The 23,127-nt window shown below is 38.2% G+C and overlaps 1 protein-coding gene across 1 annotated transcript; it reads left to right on the top strand.

The window, feature by feature from the left end:
* Positions 1 to 879: 879 nt before the first annotated feature.
* Positions 880 to 22,794, top strand: appl2 (adaptor protein, phosphotyrosine interaction, PH domain and leucine zipper containing 2). Its single transcript, XM_041796539.1, has 21 exons — positions 880 to 1,005; positions 2,752 to 2,850; positions 3,417 to 3,476; positions 5,477 to 5,548; positions 6,404 to 6,491; positions 8,621 to 8,662; positions 8,751 to 8,809; positions 9,221 to 9,367; positions 10,240 to 10,322; positions 10,600 to 10,752; positions 13,489 to 13,677; positions 13,772 to 13,814; positions 13,967 to 14,023; positions 16,092 to 16,186; positions 18,498 to 18,650; positions 18,854 to 18,906; positions 19,103 to 19,277; positions 19,695 to 19,731; positions 19,847 to 20,002; positions 20,091 to 20,138; positions 21,728 to 22,794. Exons 1-21 carry the CDS (start codon positions 949 to 951, stop codon positions 21,857 to 21,859), a joined length of 1,998 nt encoding a protein of 665 aa, XP_041652473.1. The 5' UTR covers positions 880 to 948; the 3' UTR covers positions 21,860 to 22,794.
* The last annotated feature ends 333 nt before the right edge of the window (positions 22,795 to 23,127 follow it).

Here is a 23,127-nt window from a genome sequence, read left to right on the forward strand (position 1 = left end):
AATCACTAGCTTCATGTTCAAATGTGGGCCATATTCATTTTAAGTGGGCCAATTAAAAACTGGACCACAGCTGCATTTGGCCCCCAGGCCATAGTTTGGACACCTGCACTCTAGAGTTTGATAGTTCTTATATCTCTATACTTTAGGATTCAGGGGCTACAATGAGACCTTTTAAAAAGTCAAATACATGCAGTAATGATGTAATTGGCAGAAGAGGCTGCTGTTTGATTCAAGTAATGCATGTGTATTCAGATGTAGTAGGCTTTGTGGGTATTGATCTTTTTTATTCCAATAACCTACATTCAGAGATGATAAAATTGCCATTGTATGTCTACTAGCCTATATTTAATATCATCCTACAAAAAATGTTATTTTAGCATTTTAAAATGCAACAGGTTTTAATAACTAGTAATGTGAGGGGGTCATTTACCCTACATATATATTTAGTAATTTCTATCTTATCCGATAATATTTCGGCACAGGTAAAAAAAAATACTTGTGCTTTTGATCAACCCTAAGTGGAGGGCCCTTGATAAATTTCACTGATTTATTTGTAAAGGAACCCTTCTAAGTATCTGCTACTGGAATTCGCCAAATGACCACAAGAGTTCACTGTTGACGCTAAAATAAAGGAACGTTTCCCGTTTCTCGACTTTGTAGACGTCTATGCATATGCTGCACCCACTCTAAGCGTCAATCTAATAACAATAATACCTTCTTAAAATATCTAAATTAAATAAGAAACCATGACAGTCCCTATCTCAAACATAAGTTACGCTGTTTTTTTCTTTTATAAGTCACTAGTTGCTCTCAACGGCTGTGGATGAGATCAGCCTTGGGCCCGCCTCCAACTCCTACGAATGCGCTTCACTCGCGCAGAGACCTCTGGGAAACCGAGTCCACGTACTAAATAATTCAAGCCGTTCCCTTTCCTCCAACGCTAACAAGATGCCGGCCGTACATCACAAACTGCTCCTGGAGGACGCCTTGCAGGACAGTCCCCAGGTAGGCCTGTCCTGGTTTTGAAACGTTTAATGACATAATTGTCTCATAAAGGACGTAGCAGACGCAGAAGTTAGCTTGCTAGCCCAGACAGACCTTGTTGTCGTTGCAGGCTGGTCGATGACAACCCTCAATTGACACTTTGTTATGGTAACATAATTCCTGAGCAAGGAGTGGCTGCTCCTTCCCGATGTAAACATTGTTATAGTCATTATAGCTAGCCATAATTACCGTTTTTAGTGAGTATGTGTTGAATTCATGAAGCTACCTTTCATCACAGGGCTTCTCTCTGTCATATTGTCTTGTGTACACCCACTCCCACCACTATTAACGATGTATTTGGCATAGCTAATATGCCATCTTCCTCCTGTTCTGTTATTTTCCACTGACGTGTGGTGTAAAATTCTGGGTTAGGACTCTGTTAGAACCGAATTGGGCCTAATAGACAGGATGTGGGAGGGGTTTCCATTAAAGGACTCCATGGGAATAAGTCAATATCCTGCAACAGGCCTATTAGTGATGGCTGTCAGTAGTGAATGTTACATAGAGTTTGATATTTAGTAGCCTGAAATACAATGTGGCAACTCTCAAGCCTCATGCAAGATTTTGTCAAGTAAAAAACATGACAGTCTTTGATGCTGTGCACATCTATTGCAGCCTGTTGTCTGTTACATCACTCTTTCATCAAAGAGGGCTGACCTCTTTAATTCTTCTGCTTAAGTGCAACATATGCTGCAGGGCCATTTAGTCCTTCATAACTCAGCTCCTCCCAAGAAGAAATACAGATGGGCTCTCATAACAGCAATATGTACATTCAGCCAGGTTGATTTTAAATGGTTATTATCTTGTGTGAAACAGCTCCAAATCTGTCTCCGAAAGTCAGCTTCAGTGAAGTGTAAACACACTTTAGCCGATGGGTGTGTTCTTCTTTGCTAAATCTGCCCTACCTTGCTGCACCTGTTTATTGAAGGGGGAAAACTACACCCAAACAGGATATACTAAGTTTGCATAGCCAGCCTGTAGTAAAATCTTGCAGCACTTTCTCCAGGAAGCAGCTCCTCATTATGCCTTTGTGCATAACGCTTGCATTTCCCGCTATCAGTGTCTTATGTCTTCTTTACATTATTGGTACAGTTGTGCATCTCTCTGTGTATGTAGGGTTTACAGGTTCGCACAAAATCTGATTTGAATTATTTGATTTTTTTGCACGTTGGTTACTATAGGGTAAAAAAAATCTAGAGTAGTCAATAACAGCACAATTATCATGCATATTTGCCACGCCACACCCAACTTTTATTGCTTGACCTCTTATGATAAGGGCCACAACCACCAAAGATATTCCATTTATGAAACCATCTCGACAAAGAGTAGGGATATCCACACATTGAAAAGCATGGTTTAACAATTCTTAATCATTTTTGCTTGCAAAACAATTACTGGATTAGTTGAATTGTTCAAAATGCTTATAAATATGTTCAAGATGGATTCAGTTACAAGTACTTTTAACATTATTAGTTACTCAAATTGACACTGATACAATTTTATTTGCTGTGATTATTCCTCATAGATAGATTAGGCCTTTTAAAGATATCGATAAAGAAATGTCCTACTTTCACTGACTATTAACCTACTTATAAGTGGTTAGTTTGGATGTGTAGGTTGTGTTCTATATACAATTATTGATGTTTGTCTTTGTCGGGTTTCCCTCTTGTCATACTCATTCAAATGTGATTCTGTTTTGTCTCTCAGACTCGCTCGTTGCTCAGTGTGTTTGAAGAGGATGCTGGAAATCTTACAGACTACACCAACAAGCTGCTTCAATCAATGCAGCGGGTGTATGGAGCCCAGGTAACTAAACAAACCACAAAAGAAATACACATGCGGACTATCAGTAGTATGTCTGTAAAAGCACCACAAAATTGAGATGAGGATGTGTTTCCTTTTTTACATTTGAATGGCAATTGTATTTGTATCTGCTTGACTGGAGAAGGATGATGGGAACATGAACTTCATTCAGATGTTTTGACCAAAAGGCAATAACAGAAACTAAGAAGAATAGGCACATATTTGCAAACTCAAACATCAAGTGATTTTTGAAATGTGAAACAAAGATTTTTACAAACAGATTACAAACGTTACTGGCTTGGTTAAAAAGATTATGTCTTAATTATTGACAGAATACTTGAATTTCTGTCTGAGGACTTAAAAATCTGCAATCTGTTGTCTCTTCAAGAGGAATAATAAATTTGACCTCACCTTGTGCCTTCAAGGAGAAATCTTCATGTAGAATCCATTCATAGGTTGTCTATTTACTCTCATTAATCAACCTGAGTGTGAATGAGCAATGTAAAGGCTATAGAAAAAGTTATCTCATCTTTTTTTGTTGACCTTTCCTCCCCATCTGCTGTCCACAGAGTGAGATGGGACTGGCTACAGAGCAGCTCTCACAGCAACTTCTGGATTACGAGAAAAAAGTAAGTAAGGGGACTTGGTAGGCAATGGTAACACTAGGTACTATTGCAACGTGTGTTGTGAGTTGCGCTTAAAGTGTTGTACAGCCTTTACATGAGCTGAGGGGCCCCTTAACAGTCTTAGCTTATTTCAACAGTGGTTTGGGTGGCATAAAAACGGACAGGGACACCTATAGGGTTCAGTTGTTCATATTAAATGATGGCATTTTCCACTTTGTGAAAGACTGCATGGGCAAATAATCCAACAATTTGGTCCTCAGTATGAAATTGCGAGGAATTCAAAGATTTTTACCATCTATAGTCTGTAATATCTTTAAAAGATTCAGAGAATCTGGAGAGAAAGCCTTTCATTTAAGGGCTAAGGCTAAAAACCATTGCATGCCTGCGATCTTCAAATCATCAGGCAACACTACATTAAAACCAGCATCATTTTGGAATGGATTTTACTGCAGGGGCTCCTGAACACTTTGGAAAATAATTATTATTACAGGACATCACTGCATCTACAAATGAAAGTTAAAATGTTAACATGCAAAGCTAAAGCTATGTATCAACAATATCCAGAAGTGCTGTTAACTTCTCTGGGCCTGGGTTTATCTGAGATAGACTGACCTAAAGTGGGATAGTGTGCTGTGGTCTGTTGAGTCCTCATTTTAACTTGTTTTTGAAAATAATGACTATCCGCTGTTGTTCCCAGTGGTAGAATGAGTTTCCCATCTACTGGTGGCTCGTACTGTCCTGCTTTACTTCTGGGGGTTTGCGCCTAGCTCTTTGTGAGTGACCCAGCACTTGGTACTTTGGTCATTATCTATTGGTGAAGACAATGTAATTGTTGGTGATGATGAGTAGTTGTTTCACTACTGATGAACACTGCGTGGACTTGAAGCACTTTGTGGCACTTACTGATGTTGTTTCCTCTTGTCTAGATCTTTGCTTGTGTTGTACTTACTCTCAGACGTACATCGCTTTTGACATAAGCGTCTGCTAAATGACACTGTAATATGGTAGCACTGTAACATTCCTCTAGCCTGAAGAGGAAGAGGACCACCCAGACCATTATCAACATGAAATTCAATTTTGTGCTTATAGAACTAACTAAAATGAAAGAAAATCAGAGACAAGATCTCCTTAGTTTTAGTCTTTGACAGCACCATCCTAACTGACATGAGGGCTCAACTGCTAGATTTGATTGAAGCCTTCACACAATGGTAATTTTAGGTGTTGGGTTGTACACAAGCATTAAAATTGAATAAATTAAATGAAAAGTGAACGATATCCCATATTGCAAAAAAAACTAAAACTAATAAAAGCTAAACTAAAACTAAGTATTGTCGCAAAAAAATGAAACTAAACAAACAAACCAGTTGTAGAAACGATTTAAAACTAAACTGAAATTTAAAACAGTAGGTAAAATCAAAATAAGATTAAAAACAAATGAAAAATCAAAAACTATTATAACCTTGCTGTATACAATCTCGATCCGTCTCACATTATAAATGTATGGCAAACTATGAGGCACAAAATGACAAAACTGTGAAACGAGCAATGTTGAGTGTTGTTTGAAGAAAATGTAATCTAACTCAGTGGTGAACATGCTCCTGTCCCAGCATTTCTGGAACTTGTTTCAGGCAAAAAACACAGATATACATTATTCTGTGTATTAAAAATAAAGTTTAGCTTTACAAGATTGAACATTCTCTATCTTGTGTTTGTGCTGTAATCATTGAATAGGTTGATTTACAAATCTGTTTTCTAAATTTCATGTACTGATCAAGAATTTTTTAAATGGAAAAAATCTCTGCATTGTATCAGCTTCACTTTTTGGCCCTTCAAAGAGGCTAAAAACTCAGCATCTTAACGTGGGGCCTACTGTTGGCCTTGTTCCATGAAAAATTATCCTTTTCAGACCTTTTTTTAGCCCCTAGTTATGCTAGAATGATCTATGAAAAATTATGCAATTTAATAGTTGGAACTTTTTCCTGCTCTCTTCTCCTTCTGTGTAGAATTTTGCCCTTGGAAAAGGTGATGAAGAGGTAATCAACACGCTGCAGAACTTCGCCAAAACCGTAGGGGAGGTGAGGTCTGCGTTTGCAGTTTTGCTCCTTTATGTGTGAATATTTGTGTGCACTCACATCACAAGAGAGAGGATGATTAAATGCTGTGCAGCCATCAGCTGCTTCTTTTCACGTTATAACAGTAGTGCACCTACACACTCCTTTCAAACAGTGAAAATGGCCTCAATAAAAAGATGGGAACATTATTATCCCTGTAAGACCGTACTTATTTTATAATGATTCTATGAGGGAAGCAGTGGGTGTATACAATGATTGATGGATTAAGAAGGAGAGTTTAGGCACAGGTATGAAGGCAAAACAGATGGGCTTTTCATTTACAGCCATGGGGGTCCACAATCCTGCACACAACAGGATTTAGGGCACATGCACATGTATGTTTAGAGGACACAGGTTGATTGTTTGCTCGACCTTTACCTCCTGATTAGCCGAGAACTCATTTCACAGTGAGAATAAGGCCTACTGCTGCACCTAATCCACTGAACTTTAGCACTTGCTAAATCATTTAGATTAAACTGAATGTGGGCTTGTCAGATTTCTGTTTGTTGCTCATTGATAAGCATAGACAAGCAGTGCATGATTTTCTGTGTGCACAGTATGTGTCCCTGTTTCCAATATCGTAGTAAATGGAAAGTTTTATCTTCTCTTCCCTGAATGGGCTGTTCCACAATATGACAACCCCTTTTCAGTGATAGTGTTTCTTTGCACGCTGCAGCAAAAATAATAACTGGCAGCAAATCTCACTCTACATATTAGGATAAATCGAAATCCCTAAAGCTGCTTTGCAAGGGTACGTTTTCTGTTTATGTCCTTGGCATTGGTTGATATTTTTGTATTCTCTCCTTTTGTGTCACCCAGCTGAACGCGCTCCACTCTGAGCTAGCCAACCAGATGGCTGACAGCATGGTTTTCCCTTTGATTCAGTTCCGAGAGAAAGATCTCACAGGTGAGGCTACATGCACAGACATGCAGGATATCATAATGCATTTTTAATTAAAGTTATGTTAGGGTGTTTTATGTCTTAATCACCAAGAAAATGGATGACTAGGAGAAAAGAAGCTACATTTCTATTTGGGAGAAAACCGAGGGACGTTGCTCCTCTTATAACAGATAATAATTCTATTCTTAATAATAGTGTTGTCTATATTAAAGCAGAATCAGGGTTACCATACCTCCTGTTAAGGATCATATTAAATAGTGATGATAGTTTATTAACAGATTAGTATTAAGAATAGACTACACACTAGCAGCAGCAGCTCTAGACATGAAAATTGTCGCCTCAAGTCTGATGCATGAGGTAAGTTTTGCAAGAACATTTGTTTTCTATCATTATAACTACGATTGATCCACATTGTTATTTGGAACATCTAAAATTACAACATAAAACAGTTAAAGAAAAGAAAATAGAGCAATAAAAGAAAAGAAAGCACAATAGTTTCCATCTGCAAACATTTAAACATTTCTTTCTACAGAAAGAAACATAATGATGCACAAACACAATGTGTCACTGCCATACTAGCTAAAACGTCACTTGAAATGTCCTGGAAAATGATCTCCAAAGAGCAGGGACCTTGAGAATGCTTATTACTACTAAAACAGCAGTAAATACTTTATATTTCATGTTACTGTTAACTCTTATTCATTGCACACTTTCAAAACAAAACCACATCACATTCAGCAATAAGCAAAAATTCTCATGATTGTGAATACTCTTGCTTCATTATCATGCATATCTGAAATTTTGCCAATGATTACTACTTTCTTATATTGTTATATAATAACATCAATTATATAATCTGACTGCAGTAATATGCCAATTATGAGGAAGCATGTAAAAATGTGCATATTTGGTTGTTAGGTTGTGTATTTACTAGAGGCGGGAGAAACAATTGATTCTTAGATGCATTGTGATGTAGAGGTGGAAGATTCTGAATCGATTTGTAAATGTCCAATAATCAATAATCAATAGTAATTTAAATATTTAATACTGTGGAATAAAAGGAGGAACTCTGACACATAGCGTGGAACAGCAAGACTTAGATTACCAGTTGTTCATCTGTGAAAAAGGACATTTCTATGTTTTTAATTTCAGATATGTTACAAGGAAAGGATGCTGCTACCTTTTGTTCAGTGCAGTAAATTTCCAGTTTACACACATCTTCCAGATAGTGGAAATTTGATTTATCTTTTCTGTTTTTTCTAGACACAAATGTAATTTTTTGATTAAGTTTTACACAGTGAGAACAACAGAAATGTAATAAAACAAACAAACAAGTGCATCAAAATGCATCAGTAATCGATTATGAATCAAATCGTTGCGCTATGAATTGTAATCATATCGAATCGTGAGATGCCTAAAGATTCCCAGCTCTAGTATTTACAGAAGCACATTGCATTCAATTGCAAAAATTAAAGAGAACGTTTTTTTTCTGAATTAATGAGATAGTTATCTCTAAATTTACAGATATTGTTTGAGTTGAAAAATCAAAAATACACCCTGTTTTTATGCATGAACAAGTTAACTATCTCAGTCACTCAGACAAACACAGATATGTCCTCAAGTAAAGCTATATGCTTCCGTAGGTCAAGGAAGTATGCACAGTTGGATTTATGTATCTATTTTTGTGTACAAATATTTGTTTGTAATTTATTTTTTAACCAATTGGAAGTTAACATTTGTCATTTTAGTTTAACTGCTTCTTTATTTATTTTTTATAGATACATTGTCTTCTACACTTTATCCTACAAAGACTTTAGTTTTCCTCTGTCACACAGAAGATTTCACCACTTTGACCAAAAGCACTGTATTCTTTTTTCTACTCCCAGAAGTGTCCTACATTATCCATTACTATAACATTTTTCTTGTGTGTTTGTTCATTGCCATTGCATCATTTTGCTTTGTCTTTTAGTTACCTATTTCACTTGTGGTTTTATTTCACCAATAAAGACAAAGAAATGGTGGAGATTAAGTTTATATTATGACTTGTTAAGTGAGAGCTCTAGGTTTTAATTTAAGTAATAATGTGGATCTTATTTAAATTCCTTACATAATATTTATGTAATTGATTGTTCCAGAGATCAGCACACTGAAGGAAATATTCACTATTGCCACTGATGGTAAGCACAAACTCAGACCTATTTCAGAAAATGATCACAGCCTGCAGTTTCTACCTCATGCTGATTTCCTCTCTCTTCTCTCCTGCAGAGCACGAGGCAGCTATGGTCAAATATAGCCGATTGCCCAAGAAGAAGGAGAACGAGAAGGTAATGTGACTGTGAAGTGCTCTGCTTATGGAGATTTTATCACTATTGATCTAAAGCAGTTAAAAGCTGTACAGTGTAGTAATGGTGTTGTTATGTAGTTGGAGTGGTTTTTGATCATTGTAATACAAAAATGGAATTGAATAGTTTTCAACTGCCTAACCGAACTGTTATGTGACGGTAACAGCACAATTTACTGTAATGGCTGTAGAGATAAGATTCCTCTGGTTTCTGCTTTTATTGAAAGTGACACTAAGTCTCCCTGGACATACAAGATAATGCTCCTGTGCTCCTCATTTGTATGTGAGTGAGCAAAGCGAAGAGTGTTTGCATATTTATAAGTGTGTGTGCAGAGCCTTAGAGAAAGTGTGTAATGTAAATATTTTCATATTTAACCCTCTTCTCTCTGGATAGATGAAGTCAGACCTTGTGAAGGAGGTGGCCTACACTAGGAGGAAGCAGCACCAGGCTTCGCTGCAGTATTACTGTGCCCTCAACGCCCTGCAGTATCGCAAGAGAGTAGCCATGATCGAGCCTATGCTTGGCTACACACAGGCACAGGTACTGAGCAGCCGTGCACAAACACATTGTCTCATTGGTTTAGTTAGGGTAAATTAAGTTAAACGTAGTTCAGTTTAGTTTAGTTTGGGTGTTTACCCAGATTCAGTAGCTAATTTATAAAATGACCAAAAACAGTAACAGCATTATCAAATCAATAAGCTTATAATAGCTGCATGACTTAGCAACCTGGATTTAATGGCTACATTATAGTGACCAAGCTACTCATGCAGGTTCCTTACAAAGATGGAAGTGCACACATCAAAGATAGGCGGTGCCAAATGAAACAAACAGTATTGCTTTCTGGATTATAGGTCACTACAGTATATAAGCTGCAGTCTGTTTTGGAGGTCAGAGTAAAAGATTTAATCTGACTTTCAGTTTTCCACTTCAACACCTAACACAATATTTCCAGAATTTAAGTGTATCGTGCCCACTGTAGCTTTTCTAATTATCCATCAAGAGAGAAATAAAGTAACTGGCATATAAACTTACATGAATGACAAATTTCCATCTAGCTCTTGTGGTTGAGGTCAGTTTTTCCAATTTATCTCCAGAAAGTTGAAGAAGGGCCATAGAACACCAGTAAGGCAGGGAACTCTGGATGGAGAGGGATGCAGGCTGTAGGCTTCAGTCAGAAATGCCCTGAAGAAGTGTTGATTAGTCCTTCTTTTTTCTTTCCTCTGTGTCTCCATCCCTTACAATATAAGAGCCAATAGAATAAAGAAACTTGATAACATTAGACTGAATCTTCAGCTGTAATAATCCACATGGCAAAATCATTGTCACTGTTTTCTTTATATTCTATTGTATAACAAATGCTTCTGTGAAAATATGAAATAATTACATTAATAACTAATTTTAACCCTTTTCAGGTCAGCTTCTTCAAAAAAGGCATTGAGATGGTGGCAAAGAAAGTTGACAACTTCCTCTCTTCTGTGTCCAACATGGCTCAAAGGTAAACACTATCTCTTTAATATAAATATCTATGAAACATGGCATCTAATAAAATAAAATGTGAAAGACTGAGAATGCTTATTGTGTATCATACAAAACAGAATTCATTTAAACATGCCCATGCTTTTCAGATATTTGTACACAGCAGTTCTCAATAGTAGCCTATTTAGGCCTCTGTAGCTACAATTCCTGTTGTCATGCTAACTGTATGGGGAAATTCAACTTTCTGAAAGTCATTTTTAACATCTCCATCTGTTTTTTAACCTCTCTTCATTTAGTATCCAGAATCAGCTGGATGCAGAGGCTGAAGCCATGCGGGTGTCCCAGAAGGAGCTTCTGTCTGTGGAGGACACCATCTACATGCCAGATAAGGACACCGAGCCTGTCAATCGTACGCTTATCCAGAAGGCTGGCTACCTCAACATTAGGAAGTAAGATTAATTACACTCATTATGGCACCATGTGAAACCAAAGGACACCTCATTTTCATTTAGTATTCCCTGCTGTATTGTAAAAGAAAAAAAATGAGCTGGTAAGGAAAAAGGTAGCTGATCTATCCTTAATTATCAGACATTTTAATGATTTGTTATGAGAGTTAATTCTAGTTTGCTATAGATGGTGTTATAAACAATACAGCACCAGAATGAGTAAATAATGAACCCAACAGAGAAAATATTTGTGCTTCTTTTGCTGAAGTGGCTCAAAATCCACAGGAATACAGTAAACAATAAATCTGTCGCAGCAGTCGGTGGGTCAGGTAACGTGCTGACAGTGTGCTCTGTCAGCTCTTTGTAGGATGGATGTACGAGAAGGGAAACTTCCTTAATGGCTTCAGGGAGAAGAAATGTAACGTAGCCCACTGTGTAATTTAGTGAAATGTCAAGGCTGTCAAACTCTGTCTCTCCCTCATATACATCCAAACTCTTTGACAAATGTCTGTGACACTGGAGAAAAGGTTTCCACACAATGCCCTTCTGTTTAATGACACAAAGTGCCAGCAGCCTCTAACGCTTGTCAAATGGAGCTGAGTCCGTAGAATATTTTCTCTTTTAAAGTGCTTCTTCATTTCAATGATGTGAGTCAGCCATAGCAGCATGAGGCACACTTCCATATTCATTCAAGGAAATCCATCAAAATAACACATTTTTAACATATTGTAACAGAGGAGGGATATCAGATCAGTGTCTCGCATGAGTCACACACCTGTTTTTGAAAATAAGTGAGTCAGGTTTAGCATAGATCCTCTCTCATGAGCAATTGAAAAAAGTCACAAATACTGAGACATGTAAGTAGTATCACTCAAAACAAAGCATTTAATAAAAGGAGTTATGTATATAGTAAGAAGGTGTGAAAAATAATGGACAAAAACAGCATCCCTCACCATAAATGATGCCGTGTCATGCCTTTTTTTTTTTTTTTTAACTCAATGATATGTTTTGTAATGACTTAAAGGTACAGTATGTAATATTTGGTAAAGTACAGTCAAATTTTCAATTAATTGATCATAGGTGATTGCACAGCAGCGCAGGGGTTAGTGCTGTTGCCTGACAGCAAGAAAGTTCCTGGTTCACCTCTGGTCAGGGCCTTTCTGTTTGGGGTTTGCATGTTAGCATGCATGGGTTCTTTCAGGGTACTCCAGCTTCCTCCCAAGACCAATGACATGATCGTTAGAGTAACTGGTGACTCTAAATTGACCGTAGGTGTGAGTGGTTGTCTGTCTCTATACGCAGCAACTGACTAGTGACCAGTCCAGGGTGTACTCTGTTGTACCCCACGAAAACATTGCTCTAGTCGTGCCATGGCCAACTGAGACGGGAATAGAGCAGTGGCATAACTTGCCAAGATGTGTCCACATGTGTCTTGCCTCTGGTATGGGCTTATTCGTTGGGAAAAAAATGGGGGTGATCATCTGTACGGGCATTGGACAGTGCCAATGTTCTTTGGGATGTTGCTTACATTGCCAATTTTGCGCACTTTACCTTTAATGTACTATAGTGAAGGACTTAGCAGAACTCTCTGTGTGCATTAGGGCCGAACGATTTTGGGAAATAATATAATTGTGATTGTTTTCCCTAATATTGCAATTGCCATTTGGTATGCAATTATTCCTTAACTGTCTTTTATACCTAAGCAAGGGCTGAACAATTATTTAAAAGTGTCTAATTCTGATGATTTTGACTCATATTGCAAATTGTATTTCCAGTTCTGAAACATGAAGCTAGTGCCAAAGTGGTTTAAAAAAAAAAAAAAAATTGCAGTTCCTCAAGATTCCGCTAGATGCCGGCTGCAAAAGCCAGCATGATAAAATGCCCATTTTTAGACAGAAAGAACTTATTTACCGCTTGGTTCAAAAAACTTTCTTGGTCTCAGTAGCCCATTTCATGAAAAAGAGAGTGTATTTTATTTATAGTGTGTATGGATTGGATTAGAAAGTCTTTATTTTCCGGGATGGGCTGTTTGTTTGCAACAGATGTCCACACAAGCCACATGCATAAATAACCACATGTGATACACAGCTCTGATGGATTTCATCATGATTAATAGGCAGTGAGGTATGAGATGTAATTACAACAAGTTTATAATATTTATTCAGCATTAAAACAGCAGTTACAGCTTATTTAAAACCTAACAGCTTAAGAAACTGGACCTCAGATATCTGATTGATTTGGCCCCCCTTGCATAAGCAAACCTGCCTCCTGATGGTAGAAGTCTAAACTCTGCATGCAGAGGGAGCTGAGGGTCTCCAAGGATTGCCTTTGCTTTCTGAGTGTCTTTTACTCAAAAAACATGGCAAAGCTGCTGAGAAAGTGCCTGATTCGCTTCAATCCAGGCTAAGATGTTTGCATAAATTTGCATAATAATGGGAGAGGTTGACCTGAGTGACAGGTGGTTCAACCAAGTGGCTCAAGGCCTGACTCAGCTTAACCTCTCACACTTTTACTCAACTAATCAAAAGCTAGGGGAAAATAGCTTTTCCAATATTGTGACCACCATCTTTGGACTTCATAATGGGCCTTTAAAAGAGGTCAGTGGGTGTCATCACTTGATTACATCCACATCCATACATTGTCTCCTTGAAGCATATTTTCTGCTACTGCTATCAAACCTGTTGTTATGTCAATCAGAATACCTCGTCTAATAATATATTTTTTTCTTTTGCACTCTAGTAAAACAGGCCTCGTGACCACAGCCTGGGACCGACTCTACTTCTTCACCCAGGGAGGGAACCTCATGTGTCAGCCACGTGGTGCGGTGGCAGGGGGCATGGTGCTGGACTTGGACAACAGCTCTGTCATGGCAGTGGACTGTGAAGACAGACGCTACTGTTTTCAGATAACCTCCCCCTCAGGCAAAACGTATGTACTCTGTAACGAAGGCCCTACCAGGAGAATGATACCGAAACATGTAATGTTGTATTTTATGCTGTTTTTTTGTCACTGATGTTTCTAGGTCAATGATTCTACAAGCTGAGAGCAAAAGGGAATATGAAGAAGTAAGTGTGACAGTTCAGATTTTCCTGACATCTTCATCACAAAGATATGTGCTGATTTAAGTGTCAGTCATGGAAAAATGAAAGAGATGCTCATTTGTGATTTCAAGCAGATTGTGTCTGATCTAGAGAGTCTTATTGTGTTTCTTTTTCAGTGGATTTGCACTGTGAACAACATTTCCAGACAGATCTATCTGACTGACAACCCAGAGGTAAAACACAGTGTCCAACCCACACACTTGCTGCGAGTTAAAAAAGGAGCCAAGTGAGGAAAATAACTAAGAATCTGACGTTTGATTGATTTTTTGTCACCCACTCTATTTGATCAGGCAGAGAGAAGTCTATTATTTGCTCCACAACTTCAGTTATATAAGGGACTCTGTTTAAGAGACTGAAGTAATGCTGTCACACTCCTCCTTCTCGGAAATGTCTCTGTTGTTGTTGTTAACTTTTTTGCGTTTTCCAAGAATCTTGCATATTTTTTTGGTTCCATGAAAATGTCAGGATTTCTGATTCTCGACATGTTACCCTATTTATATACAAATAAGTTGATTTATTTTCTCATAGTTCCCTTTAATCCACTTTATTTGTTTTACTTCAATAGATTAAAACAACACTGTGTAGAGAAGAAACTTTAAATGCTCAGCGAGCACCATCCCCTCACCATACAGTTTCCCTTTAATTTTAAAGAAAGGATTATATACAGGTGCATCTCAAAAAATTAGAATATCATGAAAAACTAAAAGATTATAGAATTGAAACTTCTATATATTCTAGATCCACCTCATATAAAGTGAAGTATGTCAAGACTTTTTAAAACTTGATGATTTTGGCTTACAGTTCACAAAAAAATCCTCTTTCTCATAATATTAGAACCTCCCAAAACACCAATCCAATACAGAAATGTCAACTTTCTGAAAAATATGCCAATTTATGGACTCAGTACTTGGTTACTGTCTTTATGTGACATGGCATGGAGCCAATCAGTCCGTGGCACCGGTGGCTGTTATGAAGCCCAGGTTGCTCTGATAGCAGCCTTCAGCTAATCTGTATCGTTGAGTCTGGTATCTCTCATCTTCCTCTTCAAATTTCCCCAGAGGTTCTCTATGGGGGTTCAGGTCAGGTGAGTTGGCTGGCCAGTCAAGCACAGTTACACCATGGTCAGCAAACCAGTTTCTAATAGTTTTGGCCTCACTGTGGGCAGGTGCCAAGCCCTGCTGGAAAAGGAAATCAAAATCTCCATCAAGTTTCCCAGCAGATGGAAGCATAAAGTGCTCTAAAATCTCCTGGTAGGTGGCTGACAGCATTGACTTGATGAAACACAGTGGACCAACAGCAGCAGATGACATGGCACCTCAAACCATCACTGACTACGGAGACCACAAACTGGACTTCAGGCACCTTTGATTCCTTGTTTCCGATCATGTCCTCTAGACTGGGGGACCTTGAATCCCTCCTTTTGGAAGATGACAACGATTGTCTTCTGGACAGCTGTGAAGACAGCAGTCTTCCCCGTAATTGCAGTTGTGTGTACTGAACCAGAGTAAGACAATGAAGGCTCAGGGAACCCTTAAAAATTGGACTTTTCCACAATTTTCTAGTATTTTGAGATAGTGCATTTTTTAATTTTCATGTGCTGTAAGCTGTAATCATCAAGATTCAAACAAAAAAGTCTTGAAACATTTCACTTTGTTTTAGATGAATTGAGAATTCATAGAAAATTAACTTTCTGAAGCGAATCACAGGAAAAAATGAACTTTTATATTATATTCCAATTTTTTAAATGCACCTGTATATCATCAATCACTGAATCCTTCAGCAATCATGGTCTATCATCGTCTCATAGACAGCATAAGCCTCTGTGAATGGACTTGAAATTCTCTATAAATTCCATGAAGCCCTTCCATGAAAAATCTTTTCATGGCTAGAATATGTAAAATGGGATTTTTTGTAAATCTTTACAAAACTGTCTAATATGATAAAAAAAAAAAAATTTAGAATAGGACCTTTTAAAGGATTACTGTCGCTGAATAAACTCTGCACTCTGAAGTAATATGAGGTTAAAAAACTGAACAGACTAGGAAGACATGATGCTGCTTTGAATATCTGAGACATATTAACATGCTCCTTGGTTAAACAATAACTCACCTCATAATAGGAATGGGTAATAAATGGTTAATAAATGCTGATGGTGTTTTAAACATTTGAGACTTATTTGCATGCTCATCAGTTGCTCCCAACTAAACTGAGATAATATAATGTCCCTGCTTGTGTTTTTAGGCCGTGGCCATCAGACTGAACCAAACGGCCATCCAGGCGGTCACTCCCATCACAAGCTTTGAGAAGAGACCAGAAGGCTCCCCCAACCCTGACAGGTCAGCCATGTTGATTGTATAAAAGTGTACCCTCACATAGGAAATCCTCTCCTGAAGCTAAAGTTTTGCACAGTACCGCGCATACAAAGACAACCATTTTCAAAATAGGGTTTTTTTAATTATGAAACTGACTACATTTAACCAAAGACAAAATGATGACTTTGGAAATTTGTTTAAGTATCAATCAGCATTTTAGTTCAAATACAAACTTTTTTTTTTTTTTTTTTGCATTGCTTTTATTCAGGATTAAAAAGGTTAACGCTGGCCTTAATGGGCCCCCTTAGGAATCTTGACCCCAGAAAGCTTTCTCCTTCTTTCCCCACTAGGGTCAGTCCTGGCACTGACTCTTGCAGTTGTGGCATGAAGTGTATGTGCAAACACATATTAAATGAATTTTTGCCGTTTCTGTTTTTTAAGATATATTTTCAGGCTTTTTATGACTTTGTTTTAGAAAGGAGGACATTGGAAGGAGTCAGAAACAGGGATGAGAGATTAAGGGAGAGACTTGCAGGCAAGGAGCCACAGGCCGGATTTGAACCTGTGCTGCCCACGTAGATGGAGTGGGACCTAACTGCTAGGCCATCTGCAGCCCTTATTTATCCTTTTTATCCGCACTAATCACTCTTATGTTATCTCAGAAAGGTATCCGCCTGTGTAAAGATAAATTTAGAGCCACACATTTAAAACATGTCCTCTTTTTTTGTCCTTTTACCCTTTCCTTCTTTTTATACAGATTTTTTTTTTTTTTTTATAAATGTAAGTCATAAGTTTTCTATGGCAAGGCAAGTTTACTTGTACAGCACATTTCAGCAACAAGGCAATTCAAAGTGCTTCACACAAGACATTAAAACACGATGATAAAGGGAAAAGGAAACAACAGGAAACTTTAAAAAAAAAAAAAAAAGATTTAAGTAACCAATAAACCCCACAAAAGATAAATCAAAGATCACAACCACAACTACCTTTGTAAGAAACAGTTTTTTTGGATGAACTCAACAGTTGAAGCTAACAGCTTCAACTGACTGGCCACTTTATTAGGTACACCTTGCTAGTACCAGGTTGGACCCCCTTTTGCCCTTATAACTGCCTGAATTCTTTGTGGCATAGTTTCAACAAGGTGTTGGAAACATTCCTCAGATTTCAGTCCTACAGTAAACTCATTGTCATTTTCAAGAAACCAGTTTGAGATGATTTGAGCTTTGTGACATTGTGCATTATCCTGTTGGAAGTACTCATCAGAAGATGGATACACTGTGGTCTTAAAGGGATGGACATGGTCAGTAACAATACTCAGGTAGGCTGTGGCATTTCAACAATGCTCATTTGGTATTAAGGGTCTCAAAGTGTGCCAAGAAAATATCCCCCTCATCATTACACCACCAGCCTGAACTGTTATTACAATGCAGGATGGATCCATGCTTTTATGTTGTTTATCCACATTCTTACCCTGCCATCCGAACGTTGCAGCTGAAATGGAGACTCATCAGACCAGCCAACGCAACAAGTGCCTGACAGTGTACAGGCTGGTTTGGATGAGCAGCAACCTTCCCTATCAAATTTCCATTGGCAACACAAATCTAACACCACACAAATAACCAACACACACACAAATGGCCACATTTCTCACACTAACAACATGGAATTAACATGATTGCTTCATCAAAGCCTGGACATGCTCATGCATTTTATAGTTTGAGCTGCTTTTGCTTTTCTATCATCTTGAACCAGACTGCCCATGCTCTTGCTTATGCTGCTGCCCTTTCTTCTCCATTCTGATGCTCAGTTTGAACTTCAGCAAGTTGTCTTGACCACCTCTTCATGCCTAAATGGATTGAGTTGCTGCCATTTGATTGGCTAATTAGCTATTTGTGTTAACAAGCAATTGATCAGGTGTACCTAAGAAAGTGGCCAGTGATTTTTTTAAGGTCATAGAAATCTTTGTTTAATGTATGAGACACAATCCAGCTTGTATAACACACTCCAAAATTCCAAGTCATAATTCCCTTTATAGGACTGTTAATTAATTCTCAATCTCTTTTATCATTGTACGTTGGGCTGATAAGTTGAGGCACTTTATTTTATTTCTAGTCCTTTGTAACCTACAAATGTATTTTTTGTGTTTTCTTTAGCTTGCTCTTCATGAATAAATGGATAATTATAATAAGACACAGTAAAATCATCACAACTTGCATCAGCACTGTAATGGTACATCTGATTACCAGGACAGTCCTTTGAATCGACTCTTTCATGTTTTTATGTTTTATTTGTTTTTTCCCCTACAAATGGTCCTTCTTCTGTCTCGTCTCTGCAGAGCAAAGCCTGGAGGCGTTTATACTTCAGGCAGTTCCCAGAATCCAGGAGCCGCTCCGGAACCAGAAGACCTAATTGCCCCTGGGACGCCCATTCAGTTTGACATCGTGTTGCCCGCCTCCGAGTTTCAGGACCAGAACAGAGCCGGGGGGAGGTGAGCAGACATCTGGGGCAGGAAGTTTGTGTGGATGCTTGTTTATGAGAGATGGGGAGGAACAAGTTGTGCTGGGCGATGCTAATTTCCTGAAAGTTGGTCTCATAGCAGTTGAGTTCCAAGAAACTGAATGCCTCATAATGGCTGATTGCAGGGGGTCTAATTGTTTTTTCCTCTGCATGTGTGTGCTCCCTTCCTGACAGACGCACAAATCCATTTGGAGAAACAGATGATGACTGTTCAACAGAAAGTGACGGTAATCATTTTCTCTTTCAAATGCAACATAATGATCCCCATTCAGTACGTGCTGAGCTTAAACCAACAACACCAGCGCTTGTGGACAAAATGATAACTCTCCTACATGAGTGTTTCTGTTTGTCTTTTGTTTACTGTCCTTATGTGTTTATTCTGCTGACATGTTTTTGTGGTGGTGATGGTGTGTCCTTCCCCAGATTCCCTCCTGCAGCAGGTGTTTGCTGTGCGCTTCCTGGGTTCAATGGCGGTGCGCTGTGGTGACAATCAGGAAGTGATCTATGAGGCCATGAGGCAGGTCCTAGCTGCTCGAGCCATCCACAACATCTTCAGGACCACCGAGAGTCACCTCATGGTCACAAGCAGTAACCTTAGGTCAGTTTTACCACATATAAATGCATCTTGGAAAATTAGAATGTCATGTAACAGTTTTTTCCCCCTCTGGTTTACTTCAGAAAGTAGAAAAAATTTCCATATATTTTAGATTCATCTCATACAAAAGAAAACAGGCAGAAAATAAACACAACAGTCAGAGCCTGGTCAAACATGAACCATGCAACTTTTGCACTGTTGTTCGAAAGATGTTTCTTACTAAGCTTTAAAGGCTTTAACTTTGCATTGATTTTCATTTTTGAACGTTGCAGCTTGTGCAAGCATGATTTAGATCTTTTACGTAAAAGAAAGACAAACAAGAACTTTGTAACAGTGTACCATAAGGCTGAAGTGTCAGCATGATGTGTGTAGTGACATTTTATATTCTGCTTGAAAAAGCTTATTTTGTCCTCACCACAGGTTGATCGACCCTCAAACTCAAGTCACAAGAATAAGTGTGAGTACAAGTGTTGACTCAAAATTGATTTTCTGTTTTTGCTTAAAGGTTTTGAGGTTTAGTCGGGCCAATCAGTGCCTCTCAAACAAAAAAAATCTATTTTCTTATTTTGTAGTTTCAGCTCGAAGAAGTTTCTCAGTTTGCAGCCCACCAGGAGAACGGGAGACTGATGGGATTCGTGGTTGAAGGCAGAGACTGGAGTGAAGACGATGAGGAGGGAGAGTCCACATTTAGCGCCTTTGTATTCGAGAGCAACACAGAAGGCGAAAAGGTTCATGAGCAAAAGATTTTCATTTTCAAAGAGGTGCACATGCTGGCTGATACACAAATGTAAAAGTTGATCTTTTGTCTCCTTTCAGATATGTTACACCATAAGCTTGGCGAAGGACATTACAGAGGCAAAGAAGGTACTGTTGTGTCATTTTAAGATCATCAGATCTAGTTTTTGTATTTACTCATTGGTGTTAAAAGTATAACAAAATGTAATCTATGAGATTTTTGTGGACAGAAGGTGGCTGTACACTCACTGTAGTGTGCTTTCATATGGGAGAACTGCACTAATCTCTGCTTGACAACAGTGACACTTCATTTTAAGTGAACCCTGCATAATACATACCAGCCTTACTGGAGTAATTTTAGAGTTAAGCAGAAATTTAAAAAGAAAATAGATTCACATGTAGGTTGCCATTATTGTGCAATGCATTCTGGGTAGCAGTGCCATAAAGCTGCATTATTCTTTAAGGATGAAACTCCATACGAGGAACAATACAGCCATAAGACATCACTACCCAGAGGGCATTGCACAACATCAGCCAGTATGTGACTGTAGTGTAGTAGCCTATATCTAGTGTGTGTATACTGATGGTAGACCAATAAAGTCTAGGGCTGGGACCTTCCTGTTGGTTGGTTGATAAGCTCACATCTAAAAAGATCCTGCTCACTGGTTGGTTGCACGCCTGATCATGATATTCTAACAAAAGCAGTCCTGCTGCATCAGAAAGTGTCTCCGAAACCCAGATCTAAGAAAAGATGTAATCCAAAGTTGTTACATTCATGAAAATTCATTGATTGCAAAAATTCTGTTAAAACAAACTGAAACTGTCTTGCTATATTACAGGGGTGTCCAAACTTTTTCCACTTAGGGCCACATATAGAAATATATAAGAATGACGGAGCCACTTTCATATATTGCAGCTTGAGAAAATTATGAAGTTATCAAAACGAGTCTAATGTAAGTTAAGATATTCTGATTGAGTGTGCTCACATGGCTAGTTAGTGGTTGACAAGGCAAATAGCCAGTCAATATAAGAATTTTGGGGAGGCCAATCAGATTTCAGGGGGCCCTGGTTGGCCCTGGCAACCACTGGCCTCAGCCTTGGAATGTCATTGGTGCTTTTTTGCTTAAATAAATAGGCCATTATAAATCAAGATATTGTTATAATTTTGGTTGCCAAATTAAAAAAAAAAAGATAATTAAATTCTGCTTGTCAAACTGTTTGCAGAATTAGCATGATCGCACCTTGCACCTCCTTTCCTAAAATTAAGAAATACATACCAGCAATAGCTTTGTGTTCTAATGTTGGCCGTATTTCATTTTATTTTTAAAATTTGCTGCAGGGCAATCAAAAGGGGGTTTGGACACACATTCGAAGTCCTTTCTCTGGTCTAGCTGAGCTCTCGAAGTACAGACCTTCAAGCAGATGAAGCAGCATTTCATAATAAAAGCGCCCAGGGCATTTTAGCTTATTACTGAATAAACTCTTAAGTACAGGAGAATGTGTGCTCTTGCTTTGGAAATTATGTTAATGGAATCTTAATGTGATGGAAGTTAAAGGTTTTGATAATCGCCTTTCAAATTAATGGCTAGATTAAGAGTTAATTAAAACCTAATGCTGATTTTTAGTGACTAATGTGCCCAGCTCTGTGTACAACACATGCTGCATTTTGAGTTCGAACACATTAAACACATAAATAAGCTCTTTTTTCTTTCTTGAAGGATCCCGAAGCCCTGGCCCAGCTGATGAAAAACATGCCCCTAACCAATGACGGCAAATTCCTGCTGCTTGAGCCAGAGACGGGTGACACAGCCAACGGAGACGGACAAGAAGACCTGGAGTCCGAGGCCTAGTCCCAGATAGGAGCCTACAGAAACCTCAGAACCCCGGTCAAAGTTTAACTTAGGAGAGAAGACTTTCCCTGGATGAAGTTATCATGGTGACCTCCCAGCCCTAACTCTGGTACAGTAACACCCATATTAGAGAGTGTAGTTCACTTCACTTACCCTGTGTTACTAGATCTCCAGTTTTTTGCTGTAATAAGAGCAGAAGACTTTTGGAGGGGGTTAACTGGACCTTAAAGCACATCTGTTGATCAAACATAAGGTCTGCTTTTCTGTGGTCTGACAGCAGCATGGGGATTAGTTTTGGTTTAAAACTATTGTTGATGGTACTTACATGAAAAGGGACACTAAATAGGTTTTGATTGTGTTTCATTGTCTTCTAATATGACCAGAGATCTAACAGATGGAGATGAATCAGGTTAGGTTTATTTTCAGTTTACATAGTTTTGAGTCCAGGTTTCTTCCTTTATGTTCTTTTAACTTGTATGCAACTACTTTAGCATTTATTTCTTGTTCATTTCTGTATAAAAAGCTGTTGCACTTCCCATGAAAATATCAGTTAAATAATGCTTGATGACTGCTGGATGCACTTATTTGAAGGATTTTAAAATGATGAATTTCCTAAAAAAAGGTTAAAATAATGCTGGTTTTATTGCTCTTTTTTCATCGTCAAAACTGACATTGTACAGTTTTGTTCTTTTTGCTACTCTTACATTCCTGTTATACTGAATTTATTTCATATTTTACTCTTATACTCCTGTAACGGTACTTACAAGTCTTAAGATAATCTGTATGCAGACATCTCCTCGAGCGGCCCAAATATCCTCCAGTAAAATGAAAGTATGTTGCACTGTGTTTCTTGAAAGCCTTTGTAAATATGAACTGTTTGAGTGTCTGTATGATGTGTAATCAGAGTTGCCTGCATTAAAAGCTTTTGGAGCTGATACGCTGGGTCTGATTCAGTGCATGATTAAATACCGGCGTTCTCTTTCATTCCCTCTGCAGAAAATTAAAACCTCCATGCTGAAGAACTGAAAAAAAAAAACTTGTAGTACTACGTGTCACTGTCTCACTGAAATAGTTTTCCTACTTAAATGAAACTAAATGGTGCAAAACACTGAGTTAAAAAAAAACCCTTAAATGTTATCTTCAAACTTCCCAGAGCGGTTTTGTTCTAATCGCACTAATCTCAATGGACAGCCGAGGCCTGTGGTGATGTGTAAAATTGGATGAATTTTGTACTGTGGAATACAGATGAGATTAAAAAGACAGTGACT

The sequence above is a fragment of the Cheilinus undulatus genome, linkage group 9 (assembly GCF_018320785.1).
Source record: "Cheilinus undulatus linkage group 9, ASM1832078v1, whole genome shotgun sequence".
NCBI lineage: Eukaryota > Metazoa > Chordata > Actinopteri > Labriformes > Labridae > Cheilinus > Cheilinus undulatus.